Source organism: Tuber melanosporum, assembly GCF_000151645.1.
Source record: "Tuber melanosporum whole genome shotgun sequence assembly, scaffold_145, strain Mel28".
Classification (NCBI taxonomy): domain Eukaryota; kingdom Fungi; phylum Ascomycota; class Pezizomycetes; order Pezizales; family Tuberaceae; genus Tuber; species Tuber melanosporum.
The window spans coordinates 240,715-261,038 of record NW_003298803.1 but is presented as its reverse complement, the minus strand read 5'-3'; the positions used below and the strand labels follow the sequence as shown (position 1 = coordinate 261,038).

General features: G+C 46.4%; 3 protein-coding genes; 2 read left to right on the top strand and 1 right to left on the bottom strand.

Moving 5' to 3' along the window:
- Nucleotides 1–4,050: 4,050 nt before the first annotated feature.
- GSTUM_00002777001 (uncharacterized protein) lies at nucleotides 4,051–7,481 on the bottom strand. XM_002836416.2 has 4 exons: nucleotides 6,107–7,481; nucleotides 5,994–6,043; nucleotides 4,409–5,457; nucleotides 4,051–4,342 (listed from the first exon to the last, which is right to left on the bottom strand). Exons 1-4 carry the CDS (start codon nucleotides 7,304–7,306, stop codon nucleotides 4,275–4,277), a joined length of 2,367 nt encoding a protein of 788 aa, XP_002836462.1. The 5' UTR covers nucleotides 7,307–7,481; the 3' UTR covers nucleotides 4,051–4,274.
- A 1,168-nt stretch (nucleotides 7,482–8,649) lies between these two features.
- On the top strand, nucleotides 8,650–9,858 carry GSTUM_00002776001 (uncharacterized protein). XM_002836415.2 has 3 exons: nucleotides 8,650–9,046; nucleotides 9,104–9,367; nucleotides 9,427–9,858. Exons 1-3 carry the CDS (start codon nucleotides 8,695–8,697, stop codon nucleotides 9,741–9,743), a joined length of 933 nt encoding a protein of 310 aa, XP_002836461.1. The 5' UTR covers nucleotides 8,650–8,694; the 3' UTR covers nucleotides 9,744–9,858.
- Nucleotides 9,859–12,266: 2,408 nt separating this feature from the next.
- GSTUM_00002775001 (uncharacterized protein) lies at nucleotides 12,267–13,865 on the top strand (the record flags this gene model as incomplete). XM_002836414.2 has 3 exons in its annotated part: nucleotides 12,267–12,395; nucleotides 12,465–13,664; nucleotides 13,716–13,865. Exons 1-3 carry the CDS (start codon nucleotides 12,300–12,302, stop codon nucleotides 13,863–13,865), a joined length of 1,446 nt encoding a protein of 481 aa, XP_002836460.1. The 5' UTR covers nucleotides 12,267–12,299.
- Between the last annotated feature and the right edge of the window lie 6,459 nt (nucleotides 13,866–20,324).

The following is a 20,324-nucleotide window of genomic DNA, read 5'->3' as shown; positions in this document are numbered from 1 at the left end:
ATTTAATACCGGCGGTTGGGGTGAATTGATGATATTACACCCCGAAGGTGCCCCCATGGCGAACGAGCGCAGCGATCGCCGACATCTAGGTAACCCTCAGGAGAAGTGTTGTTGGTCCGTGTGGGCCAGGGAAGAGGTAATGTCCTCCACACTGCATTAGTAAGATAGTAAGTCGGGATCGAGAGGCCTGATATGGGATGACTGGCTATTCCATACCCGCACCGTGCTTGAGCAAGCCGCTGCTTGTTATCTAACAAGAGTGTGGGAATAGCGTTCTCGGACAGCCTTGTTATCGATAATACCGGTATTCAGCATGGCATGCAGTACCGGTCGAATGAGCCAAGCTTACTCAGAAGTTACGGGTGCGTTGTGGTCGCTCTCGGCTTTCGAAAGTGCTGAAATCGCGAAATACAATTTGTACCGCACCGTGCAGCTGTAGTTATTCCGGGTTAGCATAATCCATGCTGCACGAATGAGGGCAGCACAATACTGTAGTCATCTATCGTCTATCTGGTTGACGCGGATAAAAGCCCAGAAATATGCTTTTTCGGTGATCATCACCACCTACCTGCATTAGGCAAACCAATTTAATAAAACGATAATAAAAATAATAAAAATAATATTAAGAAGGAAATTATGTCGGCACCTGGCTTGGATATCTATTTTTGTTTCTATTCTTATTTTTTAGCACCAATCGTTGAAAGTGCCCGTGGTGTTGTAATGTCCCATTGTCTGAAAGTGCTTTCATTATGAGATTTTGTAAAAATAAAAAAGAGGTTTTTTCTATTTTTCTGTGTTTTTTATGTTTTTTTTGGTTTTTTTGGTTTTTTTATTTTAAACTGAGCCCGTGATCGAAGTTTAGTTCTTAGGTTTCGGCGTCGACCAGACAGAGCAAAATAGAGTTTTGCTGCAAACCTGAACTGCTGAAACCTTTGAAATTTCTTGCCGCCCCTGTCATCGCGCTTGGTAAGCAATACTTTTGTTGTGTTGGCTACCAGAGAGCTTCGCAGCTGTGCATACCTCCAGGACGTGCTCGTTATCATGAGTATGCATACCCCGAGAGAACAATAGCGGTATGAGAACTCTACAACAGTAACCCAAAGCACCCGATGTCTCGGACCATGACAGGGGTGGCAAAGAAATTTTTCAAAGTTTCAGCAGCCCAAGAGATAATCAGGGTCAAACGGAGGTTTCGCGTAGCAACCAGACGCGCCCTAAAATATCTGTAGAGTTCTGACCGTAATCCCTGCGGAAGTCGCGCTACTAACACCATTTCGTCGAATCCCATGCTTGAGGCCAGATCAAGAATCCGCGGTCTTAACCAACCCTTTTCCACGACCCAGGGGCTCCCCAACTGACATGAACGCCCTGTTGCTCGTGCGTGCATGCATGCATGCATGCAGTCCTATCTTGAAGCGCCAAGTAAAAAGGAAAAAAGCAAGTATAACACATAAAAGAATTGCATAATATTTCTATGAGCTCTGATACCGTACAGTACAGCACCATAACCATAACGATCGGCAGAGAAATTAAATCTGGAGACAGAAAGAAAACCGGCAATCATCGGGATGGTTCATGGTCGAAACTTTTAAGACCTCGACAATCTAGGAACAAAAGGTTTTTTAAGCTCCGGAATAGTCATAGATGTGTTAGTGAATACTTTTCAATCTTAGGAATCGTGATATGGCGGAGAAACAGCCATTCCATTGACCCAACTTGAGCGGAAACTTACCTTATAAAAACTTACTTCATGATCGCGCGCTCCCAACCTGAGGCGAACCGCTTAATTGCGAATTTTCAATCCACATCTCACATCCAATAGCCCAAGATCGGTCCCACTGCAGTATACTCGAGCAGGGAAAACGGGTATTCCTTCACCCTGCCACCCAGCAAGCAGAGTGGGCTCACACCAAGAGGTACGGTGTGTTGCTTCCTATCAAAGCACCCTGGCTGGGAACCCACCGGATACCTTGGATGAGGTTAATCGTACTCGTGTTGAAGGAACTGAGCTCATTCTGGGTTGACCGCGCCCGCAGGAAGGTATATGATGCACTACCGCGCTGTCTGCAAGATATGAGAAATTCTAATTGCCTCTGCCACGATTGCAGTCCCAAACAGGCTGAGAAAGGTCATCTGACATCACGCGGCACGTGGAGATCTCCGTTTTCACGGGGTACTCCTAGATCTTAAGTAGGCTGACTTACCGATTATAAATAGGGAAGATCGCTTTCCTGAAAAGCGTAGACTGGTTTCGATCCACGCATGAAGTTTGATTATTTCCCGCCGTGATGTTTTCCGATAGCCATGGCGTCCAGCGAGAGCCTTGAATCCCTAAGGCTACCCACTAGGGTATCTCTTAATATGGAACTCTATAGTGCGTTGGCTAGGGGTAGTGAAATGACCCGGGTAGGGTGTCGAGTCCCATCGCGTTCTGTTCATCGCGGTTGGTGTCCACAACTACAACAGATATTAGATCGTGAATTGTACTCAAGTACTGAGGTTTTCATCACACCCTCAATTCCCAGTAAACTTCTGGCACGTAAGTTCGGCTACGTCATCCGCGGCGACCCTCCAATTCCCTTGCTTGGAACCGCTCGTAACTCTGGCCAATTATTTCGACCTTTGAAAACCAAAACAGAGCTCCGTTCAAATCATCTACGGTCACTCGCTTTTTCACCACGATATTTTTAAGGGACACACATAAGCCCTAATACAAATTTTCTCTAAGAGAGTAGGTCTTTTTCTGGGAAAGATTAGCCTTGAGCGTTCCCATAAGGAAGGAAATGAGTCAAGCCTTGATGATCGCCCGTGTTTTTTTGTTGATGTCGCGGTCTCCATTTCGATGGACAGCGCTGCGTAGCATTCTTCATACACGGAAATGGTCCGGCTGACAGATGCAGGAGGTGCGGAATTATCACGACATTTAGACCCTAAAATGCCCCATCCTAGCTGCTGCATGATAAGTATCAATTTAGTGCAAATGTCTAGCGAATCTATAATGGTACACTACTCGTACCTAGCTTGAGTTTGAATGTGGGTGAAATTGGACATGGATAGTATTGATGTCATTTATGAGATCCCGGGAATTTATTGATGCATGACACCTATCATACCTAGTCGGAGCTGGAGCTTTTATCTGGAGTAATAAGGAGATTGAGTCTTTCTTCTAAGAGACGACGCATTCTTTTGCTTGCAGGGCTTACCCTAGACCCCCTGCTACAACCCGGGACCAAGAGTGGCCAAGGCATGTCCAATACCAATGGCATGAGATAACTTTAATTGGGATTATAAGTTAATCACTGCCCCATATGATACCGGTATCTTCGAAGTCGAAAACCACCTTCCATCAAATGGTCGGAATCCGGTGTACTTACCGTTGCTGCATCCATTTGTATCCTCACATGAGTTAGTAGTCTAGCTGCCGATCTCTGATTTCTACCCAGCTCACTGATTTCACAGTAACTCCTGCTATCATTCCAAGCAGAGGGCCACCTGGTATGTCAGCGCTTCGGAAGCGGTTGTGATTCTGGGGGGTCCAAACCTCTTCGACGTAGTATGGTATGATAAATGTATGATATGATAGCGGGGTAAAAGGTAATGGAGGGAGGAGAAAGGGCTTGGGAAAGCCTCGGCTCGGGGATAATGGGAAACCAAGGGTTTTATTTCATTGTATTCTAAATGGAAACACGATGACATGGGGTCCTGGGGGATGATAACGCGGCCTCGGTTGACACGTGAGTGAATAGATCGTAAGCACACGGAAACCATACGGCATGAAAGATACTATGCGACATCGATCGGAATGTTCTACGCGAAGTATGCTTCAGGAGTGACGATCCATGATTGTAGTTCAAGGTATGAATGTTTTGTGGGAAAGTCGGCGAGTGCCCTTGAAGAGAATAGTAGATTCGGTATCATAGCGGAGATTCTTTTTTTATATATTGCCTAGCGGCTTGAGATTACCTTTGTAGCATTTATCACTCTGATTTGGCCCATTTAGTTATTGTAGCGAGGGGGTGCGGAACCTTAGAAAAAACGATAAAATTATACTGTTTGCAACTTTTCGGATATAGTCTATTCGCCAGCGCCACGCTTCCAGCCAGAAATGCCAAAGGCATGATATAAGTACAAACGCGCTACCACATGGGGCATAAGGAGCAGATAGTATCAAGGAAAGTATGCAGTCGATACCAAGCGAGCAAGGGCGGGGGAGACAAAAGGAAACTGGAAGAAGTGAGCCACCAATGCAATTTTCGATTGATACATAGCCAATTCTATGCCTTACTACCAAGCCTTCGGCCTCTGGTCATGCCCTCCTTGCAGTCGCTACAGTACCATTTTGCTATCACACCTGAGTCAGCATAGATTCTGGGAGAACGATATCAAGCTAGGATAGGGTTGGATGTACTTTTGCCCCTGGGCGCCTGGGAGAGCCCTACGCAGGCAAGATGGAACCACTCCCTTGGACAATTCTCTCCATCACAGGCTACCATTTCGCCGTATGAGATTTGTTGGCAGTAGCAATAGACTGGCTCATCCTCATCGGCATCTTCCTCTGCATCTGCATCCGCATCGTCTTCTGCTGCTGGTGGCTCTTCTTCTGGTTCCTCTACTTTCAATTTGGCACTGCTCATAGCAGCAGCAGAAGAATCGGCACGTTTGCGCTGCTGTCGTTTGTTAGATGAGGGGGTTTGTGCGGCGGCAGTTGGGACACCGTCTGATGTTGATGGGCGAGCCTTGACAGATGAAGATGATGGCGCTTGGTGAGACTTGTTCTTCTCTTCGGTAACTGTCGGGGGAGCAGAAGATGGGACATTATCGTGGTCATCATGGGCGACTCGTTTGCGCTTCTTTTCTTTCTCGCCAGCCTCCGAATGCCTCCTCTCTGAGTCTTTTCTCGGTAATTCCTCCGGGCAGGACCCCTCTGTTATATCTGCTCCGGCGGCTTCCTTCTTCTTGTTGGGCTTCTCCGAGGGCTCGCTAACCATGGAACTGTTCTTTGACGCCCCCAACTCTGCCGGTGGGAACATGGGGGGCTTTTCGCTCGTACCTGACATGGTGACATCCTCACTAGCAACATCTTTCACATCCTCCGCGGGCTTCCCGGCAAGGGCAAGAGTATCTGGGGTAGATATGGTAAGTTTACCTTCTTTACCTGGGGCACCCCCGAAAGCCCGCTTGCTCTCATCCTTACCAATCCCCTTCTCGACTTCCTTCTCCTTGTCTTTGTCTTTATCCTTATCCTTATCCTTATCCTTTTTTCCAGCCTTGCTACCACTGAATGGTTTGGCGGGTTCGGGAGGTCGGGGGAATAAGTTGTTATCGAGTTGTTTGTCTGAGGTCTTCCCGGTCGTGGTTGAAGTAACTTCTTTCCCTAACCCCGCAGATGTGGGGAAGACTGAGTGGGTTGGTGAGGATGCAAGGTTAGGCGATGCTGCAGGGCCTCCCGGGTGCCTACTAAAACCAGACCGTCAGCCGCTCATCCCATTACGGAACATCCCGTCGCTTAATGGGGCGCGATTAAAGAGAAAAAAGATTTCAAACATCAGACAATATGCGATAGGGAAGAAGGGAACAAAACAACTATTGACCAAGAAATATAAAACTTCCACGAAGATCCAAATAAAAATGACAAAAACCAGGCTGACATAAGGGAGGTCAAAAGTGAGGCTGAGGTCCGTGCGCGTTCTTGAAGAGCCACCCCTTAAACACTATAAAAGCTTGCCTTGGCCCCCGTTTAAATTATACAGAAGAAAAGAACCCCTCCGAGACGCCCTAACAACAGCCATAACTCCCTAACATAAGCATAATAATACATGAACTATGGATTAGATGCAAGCCTGGCGGGGGGGATCGCATGCTTCAGTTTGGAAGAAGATAAAGAAAGCCCTGAAACAACTCCGGGTACTGCCTGGCTACCGAACCATAGAGTACATATAAGGGAGAATACAGCAAATAGAAAGGAAATAAGTGAGAAATGAGAAAATAATTACCTTCGCCCTCCCCTACCCCCACCGGTTGCAGTACCTGACTTGCCCCCCCTCTTGCTTCCAGCGGATGGCGTCCCTATCCTGGGACTAGACATAGCTTTGATCGCCGGTTCCACAGTGGGTGGCTTATCACCCGCTATTGCGTTTGGAGCCGTAGCTGGGCCTGGCCCTTCCTTTGTATTATTATTATTGGTAGTTTTCCGCCGCTTTGGTTGCTGCGGAGGTACCGCGGGACTAGACGCTGGAACCATCCCACCAGTTCCAGTCGCGGATTGATGTTCTGCCATACGCTTTGCCGAGGCCAAAGCTTCTTGCTCTTTCCTAATCTTAGAGTTACCATGAAGCTTCTTGACAGGCTGAGTTTGTTGACTGTTTTGCTCCCGTGTGGATTGTTCCTCTTCATCATTTAGAGCGGCGGCGGCAGCGGCGGCAGCGGCAGCGGCTTTCTGTCTTGCAAGTGCTTCGCGCCTTGTTTCTGAACGAGTATTAGAGGTTTCTATCTCTCGTTGTTGTTGTTGATTATGCCGTTCCTCCGCCTCCTTCTGTGCCTTCTCAGCAGCTCTAGCCTGTGCCGCAAGTGTACCCTTCTTGACTGGATCCTTGTATGCCCAATGCTCTGTGCTTCCCAGGCGATACGTGCCTGGTATTTCCATCTGTACATACCCGAAGGTATGCTCGATTCGCTGAAGGTGCTTTTGCAACGCCTCATTCGCAGTAGTGATGACGTGAATTTTCTCATCCTGGGTCTTGAGCAGATCTGCGATCTGCGCCCGTATCTGTGCACATCTGGCTCGCCGCGTCTCTGGGTGCCCAAGGATTGTTTTTGACCCTGGACCCTCGCTGGCCTGCGTCGTCTCTAGATGGTGAAGTGTCTCCAACTGCCCTGCATCAGCAGTGAAGTCATCTCTTCGCTGTTGTAGTCCCTCAAGGGTCTTTAACGCCTCGATTGCAGGGTCAACCTCGTACGGGTCTTCGGGGGGCGGTAGCGACTGGGCGGACTCAATCAACGCTCGGAGGTTTGTTTCTGGCCCACAAGCTTTCGCATCAACTTCGCGGAGTAGTGTGAAATGTCGTATCGTCTCGGATGGTAAGGCATCTATTGCGTCGGTAAATTGTGAAAGGGCGGGGTAGAATTTCGCCGGAGGCGCGTTTGAGGGTGTGCTCTGGCCGTTCACTCCGTTTGTTGTCCCTCGGCCTAGTTTGGAGTTCGAGGCATTCTTCCGAGTAGTGCGGGCTTGACGCATAGGCTGCCTGCGCGATGTGGACGGGGGTCCAGCGGTTGTTGGAGCTGAAGGAATAGCTGGTTTAGATGCCATGGTGACGTTTGTTTATGAATCGCTGGCGAGGATAGTCTAGGGGACCTGGCGACGGCGTGAGTGGGTAGCCGAGATCAGTGGTTCACCAAATAGACAGAGCGAGATAATATCTCGATATCTTATACGGAGGTTTCGGGGGAGAGCTGGCGGTGATCGAAACTGTGGGAAACAGGGCGTGGGAGGTTTAGGAAACACATCGGCATTACGAGACTAGGAGCGAGTTATGAGGAACGAAGTTACCCGGCCGCCAAGATATTTTCAGACAGAGCCGCACTGCTCAAACTACTACGATACCAGTCTTTTTATCACTCAAGCAGTGGGAATAAACTAAAAAAGTAAAAAAAGTAAAAACTATAGAAGAAACCAGGAATTACTTACTTGGAGCCTGCTAGTGTTTTCCTAAATTCCCAACCAATTTTTTAGGATGGACAGAAGTTTTTTAGTGACTTTCTTGGGGTTCTTGGCGCCGAAATACTCGTACAGAAAAGCAGACCAACACACAGAGAGGGCTTGTTTAGCACACCACGATTCGGGATAGCAACCTGGAGCCAATCACCATACGCAAAAAAGGATTATGCAAGCAGGCTTTGGGTTTCCGTATTAGCCAGTTAAAAATCGCTATCTCATATCAATTCGAGATGGCGGACAGCTCAAATCATGGCGTGCCAAACTCGCCCTTAACAATCAACTGCATTTATTTTTCGAATTTTTTCTCACGGTTTTATGATGGGCCAAAGGGAAGGTGATTCTGTGGAAGGACCTTATAGTACCCCCTCGATGACATATTTCCAGGCCGATGGTATCTGAGAGGTTTTGTCCCAGGGGCATGGCACAGTACGAGTATTTAAAAGGTTCCCAAGTACCGGTATTATACCGGTACCGTACGGGAAGATGTTCTCCTGCGAGGCGAGGATTATTTTGCTACTAACTGTCCCTGTCTTGTGCCCGAGTGCGGAAACATCCTCTCGGGTATGATACTTGTACAAGGTATTGCCTTATCACAACCTGTTGGGGCTCTCATGGGCGGTTTGTGTCGTGCTGCATTGTAGTACAAACATCGTACCCAATAAGCTGGGGAACACCTGAATTGGTCATTGGTTGCACTCCCCCGAAACTAGGTTTGTAATTCAGTTGATTATAAATGTCCAGCAGGAACAACTGAACATAAAAAAATGGATGTGTCAGCCAACATTGAGCTTAAATTTTGCTGCGCTGTTTAGGGACGCGCGATATCTTGGGTGCTACCAGAGTTCTGAGGTGTCGTAAGTATTTAAAGCGCCATTTACTCCGCTCCTTCATTAGATTTTCAGTTGATCTTCCTTAAGGAACTCAACACATCTGATCTTTTCTTTAGTAACTTACCTCACTAAAACGCATTCTTCTTAGCCATGCAAAACGCAATCACTGAGCCCTACAAATATCATTCTAGTGGTCGACCTCTAAACGTCGATATCGCCCTCCCACCAAAACATTCTCCGAGTAAGAAATACCAAACACTCATATGCTATCACGGGGGCGGTCTTGTCTGCGGTAGTCGGCACACATATATCCCCCTCTACCTGGCAAGCAAGCTTCGCAAGCTGGGTTGGATCATTATTTTTCCGGACTATCAACTCCTGCCTGAAGCTACTGGTTGGGACATCCGACAAGACGTGATTGACCTTGAACAATGGATTTTGAAGGAGCAGGCCACATGGGGAATTGACGTTGATAAGATTGCCCTGAGTGGGACGAGCGCTGGTGAACAACTCAGTCTTAGAACATCTGCCCTTCGATAATGATATTAACATTTGTTAGGTGGGTACCTCGGTGCCCTTACCGCTGTTACATGGAAAACCATCAAACCACAAGCTTTCACTAGTGTTTACGGAATGGTGGATATTACCAGCGACTGGTATAGCGCAAAGAAACAACCAGGGCTCACTGTCATGGGAGTTCCAGTCGACACGATCAAAGAGGAAAATTATCAGAAACTCTACGAAAACGACCGGGAAGTTGTCTGGGATGACCGCGTGACCAAAGACGATAGATCGCTGATATTCTTGTTGTTTATCCGAGAAGGTAAACTTTGGTCTTCCCCTGGTAGTTCCTTGAGTGCACTAGCTTATCAATCGTCACAGGGATCTACCCGAAAATGATTTACGGTCGCTTACCGGGAAAGAATAACGGCGAGGGCTTGGACGATTCATATCTTCAGCCATTGAACCGCATTGACTCCTCATTCCCGAGAACAATTGCTATACACGGGGATCAAGACTCAGCCGTAAAGGTCTCAGACTCCTATAACCTCGTCGACAGGGTTCGCAAGGCTGGAATAAAAAGCGAGATTCATGTTATTAAAGGTGCGGAACACGGGCTTATGCCTGAAGCTATGCATGATCAGGAGTGGAACTATGTAGTGGAATTTTTACAGAGAGCTACAGAGACCCAGGGTTGACTTGGTAAGCTTATAGAATTGCTGAAGAGGTGGGAATATATTGGGCTCCACTGTTTCGTGTTCTTTCGAAAGCTTTATATATCGTGTAATTAGATATTTCGGCGATCTCCCTCCCAACAAATGACCCTTAGTCCGTATTACTGTCCCTCGATCTCAATACCGCGCAAGTTGTCCTCCTGCTGAAGATTCCCATAGGATTCTACCCCGCAATTGAAAAAGTGTTTTCGAGTGCTAAGTTTTATGTTGATCTGTCAGTTTTATATTATGATATAATAATATTATTATGCAAAAAGGAGTTAGATAGACTGGGGTCTTCTGGATAAATAGGTTTCAACCCCGGGGCTGAATACCTCTGGTGTATCATACTTGAGTAAGAATTGAAAGTTGGGACGGAGCTACATGAGTGCCGTACTAAACTACCACTCCCCCCTGGGTGACCCGCCTTACGGAAAATTAGTCTATCCTTGAGGCATTGCGTTTCAGCGCAGGAGATTGGAGCCTGTGTTATCGCCTGATCGTAACCATGTAGAGCTAGTGGCGAGCCCCCAATTCGGATTTTTGAGACACCTCCCAGGACCAGCCCAGGGAAAATGTGATGAGGGAGTACTAGCACTTAGGGTGTGATTTCAATGGTGCTGGAAGTTGCTTCCATCGCATGGTCTGACAGGGGCTTGGTGGAGCTCGCTGGGGGTCGATTATACTGATTTTGAGCTTCGCGATTACTTGTACTCGAGTAGGGTTTCCCAGAGAGTTCCGTGTCGACCCCGTTTTACAATGCCGGGTTTTCGTTAAATCCGTGGTTTGATATGATTTTAGGTATGATATGATACATGATTAGCATAGGTAGGGCCGATGCATGCAGGAAGGATCCTGAAAGATCAAGAACTTACTGGTGCGTCACAACTATTTTCTCAGGATCATGATTGTTTTGTGTTTTTGTAACCCGGAATACTGGTGTCAAAAATGATGAGCAGCGTAAGGGTTTTCCTCTGTAAACCCCCGTATTCACGAAACAATTACCGGGATTTTACTTTCCAATCCTTTAGAACTCCATATCTACACTAACTGTGGAGTTATTGAGAGAGCTATGGTTGGTACATTCGTCATGCACAATTTCTGACGATTTCATATGGAAAATCGGAAGGCTTGGCACTGTTTTCCACTCCAACTTTACAATATTGCATGCGAAAGTAGCCAGAAATTCTTTAATAATCTCTGAGAACTTGTGAAGATATTGTATTATTTTATTAGTTTTTTAAGCTTTCTAGAGCTTCAGAATGTATTGAACGGAAAGCGTGAAATAGCATTGTTGAGTTGTTATATGCCATTCTGCCTATCATACTATTTTTGACGCCAGCCTCGTATAGTATGATGCTTGGGATATCCTCGCCATCTTTGGCCAGACCGCTCGAGCCCCGAGCATGTCCCTCAGCCTGTGCATTGGTTGAATTCGGCGTTTGGCCGTGGTTTCCCAGCGGCGGGCTCATTGTCCCATCGTCTCTATAAATATTTGTCGCATTTTGAAGTAGAATCAGCAAGGCCCTAGCACTACAAAAACCTCCTACAGTTATTTTAGAAATCATTGGAATGGAATGCTGAAGCGGCAATAGATTTTGGATGAGTTGTGTTCTGGTAGGCTGCTGCTACCGTCTTTTCCATTCATCTCTTTCGGCTTATGCCCTTGTGAACTTGGACTTGTCGGAAGGTCTTTGCCATGGATAGTGGACAGGAAGAAGAAAGAATTAGTAAATTTTGATATCATATGATACTGAAATAACATTTACTGGGTCAGAGATGTGCCTACGAGCTCTTGCGGACTTGGGCTCGCAATAAACTTGGAAGTTCAAGAAAAGGTGGAATGGTTGGAAAGAGGATTTATTGTGAAGGGTTAATAATTAGCTCTTGATATCCTTGAAATTTTGCCAAACAGTCCGGTCTAATACCTAACCCCCGGCCCCAGTCAGTGGGTGATTTATCTTCGCCTACCGAGTGACGAAAGATGATTGATATATCGGTGTGGAGGGGGGTATCGCGGTGTTTCGTGGAGATCTTTGCCCTGTAGAATTTTCTATGATATCATATGATATATGATCGAGAGCCTGGCGCGTGAAAACCTTCACATAATTATGGGCGCGGCTTTATTCTCCTAAGAGGTCATCAAGGAAGCAAGACACGAAGGCCTCAAGAGGAGGAAGAATTGGACGACTTTTCTTTCATCCCTTTTCATCTAGGCTCATGCTCGCATCATTCACAGTCTTCTATCCCGGTCGAATTCCTCTGGTTTATTTTATGGTACCGTATCATACACCAGGTCACAGAGCAAGTCAGGATCCACAAGTGCAGCCCGGTCGGCACACCATCCCGATAGGAAGTCGTCCCTGTGAAACCTTTCCCAGCTGTACCTGATCAGCAGGGTTAGGTTTTCCACACTCGGTCTCGTCATCCGGGTAACCGAAGTTCACAACTGTCCTCTTCAAAAGGACACTGAACTCGAACTAGCGCGCAAGCTAAATAAATTCGCCAGTTTGCTCATGCTGATGTCTCGAAGACTCAACAATGGCTCAATCCCTCAAGAACCTAAAACAAGACTTCGTCTCGAATCTTACCGGCGGGACGATCAATGAAATAAACCTCGTGACAGCGGTTGCGCCGGTAACCTTTCCCTCCAACGGCCTCCTGTAACATATGTCTGAAAGCTAATGGCAGCTATCTGATTGATAGGCAACCTATATTCTCTATGCTGCACTGCAAACACGACTGGGATTTTTTAAATATTATGGACCACTACAATTCGCCGTAGACTTCTTACTGAGCGCTGTAGCGATATTATTTTCTACAACATTATACTCGTCCTTCCCGCTATTACTAAACCTGCTTATCGTATCCCCGGCAATCCTATTGCACCTTGGTCAATCCCGAAACACAAAACGTCCGGCAAAGCCTAGGTCTCAGAATGTTGAGAAGGAAACCAGCTCGGCACCCGAATTTCCGAAAAAGGCATTCATAACGGTGTACAGGGGCAGCATGATGGTAATCACATGTTGCGCAATCTTAGCAGTGGACTTTAGAGTCTTCCCGCGAAGGTTCGCAAAGGTGGAGAATTGGGGCACTTCGCTGATGGACACTGGTGTTGGGTCGTTTGTCTTTTCTGCTGGGATGATGAGCGCGAAGTCGGTGATTAAAGACTACCTTGCGAAGCGCGCTTCGGAACCGTTAGGAGCGAGGCTGAAGAGTGCTATGAGAGCGTCGCTGCCGCTGCTAGCGCTAGGTATTGTTAGGTTGATTATGGTCAAGGGTGTGGATTACGCCGAGCACGTTACCGAGTACGGGGTTCATTGGAACTTTTTTTTCACCCTCGGATTCTTGCCGCCATTGTTGGCTATCTTACAGTCGGTTTCGCCCGCGGCTTCTAGAATGGGGATTAACCCTACTTTTGTGTATACCCTCTTGAGTCTAGTCACTGCGGTCGGGTATCAAGTTGTTCTTGAAAAGACTGGATTAAAGGCGTTTGTCCTTGTCGGAAACAGGAACCAATATGGCTTGATATCACAAAACAAAGAAGGAATTAGCAGTTTCGCTGGGTACCTCTCTATCTTCCTGGCAGGGATGGCCACTGGGATGTATACCCTTCCCCGAGACACCCAATCTCAGCGCTTTGGTCTTTTGAAAAAGATTGTAGGGTGGTGTCTCTTCTGGACCATATCGTTTATGATCACCAAAGAGCGCTGGGGGTTCGACATTGCCGTCTCCAGACGTTTAGCAAACCTCCCATATATTCTCTGGGTTGCCTCTTTCAACACTGCACAAGTCACGGCGTTTTATCTCGTCGAAAGAGGATACTTCCGCGGGGCTGAGTATAGCGTTGCTGTGCCCAAAGTTTTAGAAGCATTCAACAGGAATGGGTTAGCGATTTTCTTAGTGGTGAATTGTCCTTACAAGTCTGTGAGCTTTTGTGATTTTAACGGTTTATAGGCAAATCTTTTCACGGGGGTGGTTAATATTTCGATTAACACCTTGGAGTGTCGGAGGATACCGGCTATGGGAGTGCTTACTTCTTACATACTTGTTTTGACGTTGTTGGCGGTAGGGTTGGATGTTAAAAACCTCAGCATTAAGTTATGACTTAAGCTATATGTATTAAGTTAGAATGCGAGACTTTTCTACTTGCTAGTTGCTAGTAGATAGATTTCAGTTCATAGACGCAAGAATGCTATTTTTTTCTGATGTCTTATGGAGTAAGATCGGAGTAAAGTTACATCTTAAGCGCGAGCTGTTATCGATTGCTTTAAACTTCTTAGATAATAGAATATAGTTCTTCGACGATAACAGACCCCCGAATTATTATGCACCCGGAATCTACCGACGCCCGGCATACGTCTTGAGCGATGGCGCTCGTGGTGATGGGTGCGTACAAGGTCAAGGGTTCGTATATATCTGTATGGGCCGCTTTCTTCAAGGGCCTATAGAGGGCAATCGCCCATCCGGACATCTTCCCAATTCCACCCCCGATTCATCCCGTTTTAAACAACTAATTTGTGGTGGGGCACAGCGGATCTAATCCTTGTGGACCGAAGGACACGAAACCTTTATTGGTACGAGTAGAGATGTTGTAATAAGGGAATAGAGAAGTAAAGAACAGAAGTATAACAAAGTAATAGGAAATTGTCTAACTAAATAACGAATGGATGTGATGATAAACTGATATGAAAACAAGTGAACAAGCGGAAAATAAGACAGCCTTATATCCTCCTCCAGAGAAACCCTCCTGTCCTCGCATGCTTCCTGCGCATGCCTAATCTCACATGAGATTGTTACGCTCTACTTCCTTTCATCCTGCAGTGCCGAATTCTATCCGAGGTGACCGAGGATATGGTTGTTGTTCGGCATCAGCACTGCTTGCGTTTCATAGTAGGTGATCCGGTGTTTGTGGTAGTCGCACTATGTATGCAGGGTGGATGTTTGGCCATGTATGAAGCTAACTATAGTGAAACCGCTGGTGAGGAAGGATGTGTAGTGGATCATAGTGGTTCCGTTTCATGTGACTCCGCGAATGGGAAAATATGTATGTGGTGAGCAGCTGAGAATGACGAATCTCCAACATCCCGTCCCTTTCATTATTTGGCCACTTATCATACATAGCTGACCGAATACTGAGACTAGAACAACTGGAGAGTTTCCGTTCGGGTAATTCGTAATGAGCATGTCCCAGGATCATTAATGTTGCCACTGGCGGACCCGCTCGGTCATGGCATTGGGCCACATTGACTTGCACTCAGATTTCTTGGGCCGGTCTCTCGCCCTTGTATTGTCCGAGCCGTTGCTAGGGTACATCCTGCACACTACGGAAGGGGAAAATTGAATACGCGGCTTCGGGATCTGGTATCATACATGAGTGTAGAAACTACAAAAGGTTAACAATGATCCATTGGCAGCACCCATAGAGTCAATTGATGCTCCTGGACTTATACTTGGCGTCGTTGGCGGTTGGCAGAGTTTGCGGCTGGTATGATAGTTCGCCGTGGCTAAGGGCAACTCGATTCAGGGTTTCCGGAGGTTCCATATACCTTCTCTATTATTTATGTTGGGTAATACGGTTTCCTATTATTGGAAGCTATGTGCATGTGTCGTCCATATGTCACACTGGGTATATTACCGATGCATTCCAGTAGCTTTTAGATATTTCTTTGATATGGGGCAGTTCTCGTTTAATGACAAGGGGTATACAAAGGAGTATCCTTTATATTTTTCATTTTGGCTTTTACGATCACATAAGTTCAACTTGTTGAAGATAACTGAGAAGTAATTACTCAGGCAGCAACGGGGGTGAGGGCGGAGGCATCCTCATCCGCAATCGCAAACCTCTCTATACTATCTCGGAATGCGGTATGATACTTGGGAACCCAATTACGGTTCTCATGAGAGTTGTTTTATTGTATTAAGCAAAGAGAGCCTATTGAACAGTTCTTACAGGAGCCTTTGGATGAGTGCGAGGGGGTTGCTATGTAACGGGGTCTTAACAGTATGGTTTTCCGGGTTAATAAGGGGAGCGGTTTAATTCGAGGCAGAATACAATAGTACCTGAAGTGATTCGAGGCGCGAGAGTAAGAGATGACATACTTCCTGTAGGATTTATGAGGCGCACGCAACACCTCCTGCCAGTGATTCTTCCAGTGTCCAAAATCTCATAATCCCCCTCTAGATTTCTAGTACAGTAATGGCATCTCGCATCATCCAAATATCTGATGTTTTAATCCCAATCGTTAGTTTAGTAACTTGTTATAGAGGCTGTCAGAAACAGAAGAAACTTCACCAGAAGTTATAAGAAATCACCCAAGGTCGTGACAGCTTGACCCGTAATCTCTCTCCGCAGTTCGCCGCAATAATTTGCCCCCGCTCTGCACTAGCTTCACTCTCCTACCACTATGCCCCGTTCTACAGTAAGACTTCAGATGGCGGCCAAAGTTCCATATTCACTACGGGACCTCCTGGCCGACCCTTGATTCATTCAAGCGTCCTACACGGCTCCTCCAAGCAGCCTGCTGGGCCATATTGTGATGGTCACTACAAATGACTACCACAGCTGCAGCCTGGATCAATTATCGTTACGCAGCGGCTAGCAAGCGAACCCAAACCTATGGAGAAGGGTTGGTATGATACTGCAGAATCGCTAATCGATGATTTAACGTCTTCCGAAGTAAAGAAAAAGAAAAAAAAGCTTTGCTGTTAGGAATGTTAATATTGATTTCAAGAAGTTGATCGGTTAATATGGGATGATAGCAATTGGGTAGTATTATTGATTAAAATACTTCCCTCTTGAACAATTTCCTAAATCGGGAACTCGGAGGAATTCTAGGATTGAAAATGTGCACTGGGATTGAAAATGTGCACAAGGTCTCGGATAACACGGACGAGTATCATAGATCGTGGGTTTGGGAGACCTGAGGGATTAGACCTAGATCATGAAAAGAGGGGGGGGTTAAAGTTGTATGATATGCATTATCCTATCTTTCTCTCTCCCATGTGAGCATTCCGATATCAAAGTAGTAGTTTACAGATACAGGCCGTCAAGCCCAACACACAGGAAAACCCCACACTGTACCTCATCGGCCAGATCTGAATCGAGCACTTCACCTTGACGACAGTAACAGAATTCAAGAAAACATCCGGAACGACGTTGGGCAATCCAGGATTCTTCATAAACACCATGTCAGCTGATGTTGGCGGAGATGGAGTCACCATGTATTCCAAGCTACGACCTAGGATATTTAAGGATTAGGGAAACAGATATATAACTGACATTTCCCCGGTTCGCCCAAACCCTACTATGTGCATGGTTATGATACTTTACACGAACCAGATAGGGGGGGGGGTGAGAATCAACAGGATTCACACAAATCGCGAAGACACCTCAATTGGCTTGTACAGTACTACACCGGTGTTTCGAATGTTTGGGGACTTCTGGGATGGGCTTTAGAGCACCGCGAGCCGATACCACGGCCATTCTTGCCGCTATGTTGTGGGAAGTTTGGATGATGAAATCGAAACCAACCTGACGACGGATATTGGGTTCTAGTTACCCGGGGGAGCTTGGAGTACAAGTACTGTACACCTAATCCGGGACTCGGTGGCTAGAGATATTGCACAGGATATGAGTGAGGGGGGTAGCTTGAACTCTATTATGGGGGTGTTTAGCAAACATGATTAAATTTTGAAATCTTGTTTTTTAAAACCCCAAAATCAACATTTTTCCCAAGTTATGATCCGAAACCACACTTTGCAAACACCCTCCTTATGATTTTTTTCTCCTTCCTTCCTTTCCGCCCCAGAGATGAGAAGCAAAAAAAAAAAAAGCTGGTGTCGCACCGATTTTTATTATTATATCCATATTGCTCCAAATACATATTATCCAAATCACTAAATCAAATCACATTTTTCAAATTATGGTTTGAAGTTGCATTACCAAACACTCCATGATTTCAAATCAGGATTTGGTTGCGGATCGCGATTTGAAATCCGAATCACGATTGCCAAACACTACCGTAATAGCATTACAGCAGAAGGGTACTGTGTCTGCCCCTCCCCCATCCCCATTTATTTGTCCCGATCCACGGGAAATCACTCGCAGGTGACCGGCAGATCCGCTTTCATATACTTTCCTCAAGTAAGGAATCGGCAAGAGTGCCGTCCTGGTGAAGACTTGCGTGTCGAAATTGAAGGCGGCATTCAACAGGTACCGGGATTCAAAGAATACACAGTTTTGTCCACTTGTGTACAGTATGATACCGTCTAGAAGGATTCGTCTCTTTCCAACGACATCTGTGCCACTCGTGATGCCCAGCAGGATTGTATTCTGACCAAGATTAGATTGCCACCACATCCAGGTAGCGGCGGCACTTGGATATTTGGATTTTGGCTTGCCTGGCCACTGACATTATCGTAGAGACTAGAGTACCGTACGAGTAGGTTCTGAGTAAACTCGACCAGTCGCTATACTTCTTAAGGTAGCCACTATCCATCCCTCTTAAGGACTAACTCGGTGGCGAGTTCGCCTTTCCTGGGATAACGTTAGTAACTACCATACAGGGAATAGCGGCGGGTCGAGTTTACCCAGAACCCAATGTACGGTACTCGAGTAGTGTACTGAACGGTACGTCTACTTTCCCATCTGCTATTATGATACGATACACAATATTTCTCCACCACCATCGATGCGTAACAGAACTCCAGCTGGCAAAACCCCGCACGCAGCCACCCCTACAGCACCTCCCCTCCATGCGCCCTCGAGACCGGCCCCGCGGGCACAGCCAGGTAAAAAAAGTATCTTCCCATAAGAGGACGAATAGCATAAATCTGCTTCAGAGGACTGCACAATAAACTTCGCTCTGAGATTCCGGGGAACATCTGCCCTCACATCCCTCGCCACAACACCGCTAGCGGCGCAACGCCGAAGGGTGAATTCCTACTTCCCCCTGGAAAGTCGCGGACGCGAAGCCACCCCGAGCTTCGTCGCGAATAAGATCGCTAGAATCCCCTTCGAGGATAATGCCCATTACACCCCGTATTTTAAGGGTGGTACAGAGCACATCCATGGGATCCAAGTGATATCTTTTGGTGCTCTTGCTGTCATACGAGTATTGGGAGGTTGGGAGTGTGGGATTTGTGTGGGATTTGTGATTGGGCAGTTGGGGATGCTTGGTGGTGATTGGCTTGCTGATGGGGTGGAGGGGGCTGCTTGCGGCTGATAAGGAGATGGCGGGTCTGGACACTGCCAATGACCTGTTTGCGCAGAGTGGGTTTGATGATACCGTAAGAACTCGAATAATCGGACCATGTGCTAGGAAGTTGATTTTGAGTTTGAAACACGGGAGTGTGGGAGATTAGTGTCTTAAATAAAATCGTAACTTGAGACAAAAGACAATTTCAACCTCAAAGTCATAAATGTAAACGTCATGACGCGTCAAAAATGAGTCAATTCCATAAAACAGAGAAGATGTGTCATAGTAGAGAAAAAAAGAGTCAATAGGTAAACTATTTTGGAAGGACAAAAGGTAGATATTTGCAGCTTCTTGAAAATTAAAAAACGAGAAGAAAACGAAGAATTAAAAGATCAAAATATGTCATCGAGAAGCTCCAATCTCCCATGTGGCCATATCCATATCCAACCCAATCTTCCACCTCTTTCAGTGGATCGTTTTATGCTGGGATTAAGAAAAGACCAGGACCAAAGTGAAAGCCACTCTCAGCAGCATTGCGAAAGCCTAAAAGTCCAGCAGCCAATCCTTATCGTTCCTATACAGTAAACTATAAGCTTAGAATTCTTTCTTACTGGAGTTCGAAATGCATACCCTGTGGTCCTACATGATTTCATGAACCAACCCGAGCGGAGGTTGCAGACCAGTTTCAACTTCCAGCAACAAACCTTTCACGATGGAGAAAGCAGGAGGAGGCAGGATACTACCGGGAGGCAAAGGGAGGGCAACAATGGATATTGGGTGGGGGAAGGCAGAGGTGGTGGAAAGAGATAGAGCGGAAGCTTTTCGAAATATTTCAGGAGAGAAGAGCAATGGGGAGGCTGGTTCGTCATGGCTGGTTTCGTTGTATTAGCAAGGAGCTAATTCAAAAGCACTATGGGGATCGAGAAGCAAATCTTTTTTGTTTTTTCGAATGGGTGGTTTCGAGACTTTCTCTCGTGGCATCAGATTAGTCTTCGTGCTATAACTAATAAAGCGAGCAAACTGCCAACAGATTTTGGCGATGTGATCCTTAACTGGATGCGATTTAATTGCCAAAATTCACAGATTAGAGGCGAGGGAGACTCACCAACAGCAATTGGTAGATGTCAGCTCCAGAATATCTGCAACATGGATCAGACTCGTGTACCATATGAGTTCATTGAGGGATGTACTTACAATATTAAAGGCGAGAAAACTATTTGGATGCAGTCCAGTCAGTCTTCAGGATGGGATAAACACCAAGGAATAATTCAACTTACAGTTTTTGCTGATGGAGTACCGTGAGTAAAGCCACTTATTTTCTTCCACAGAAAAGGTACTGGGCCCATGATCGTTGCTGAAATGCATG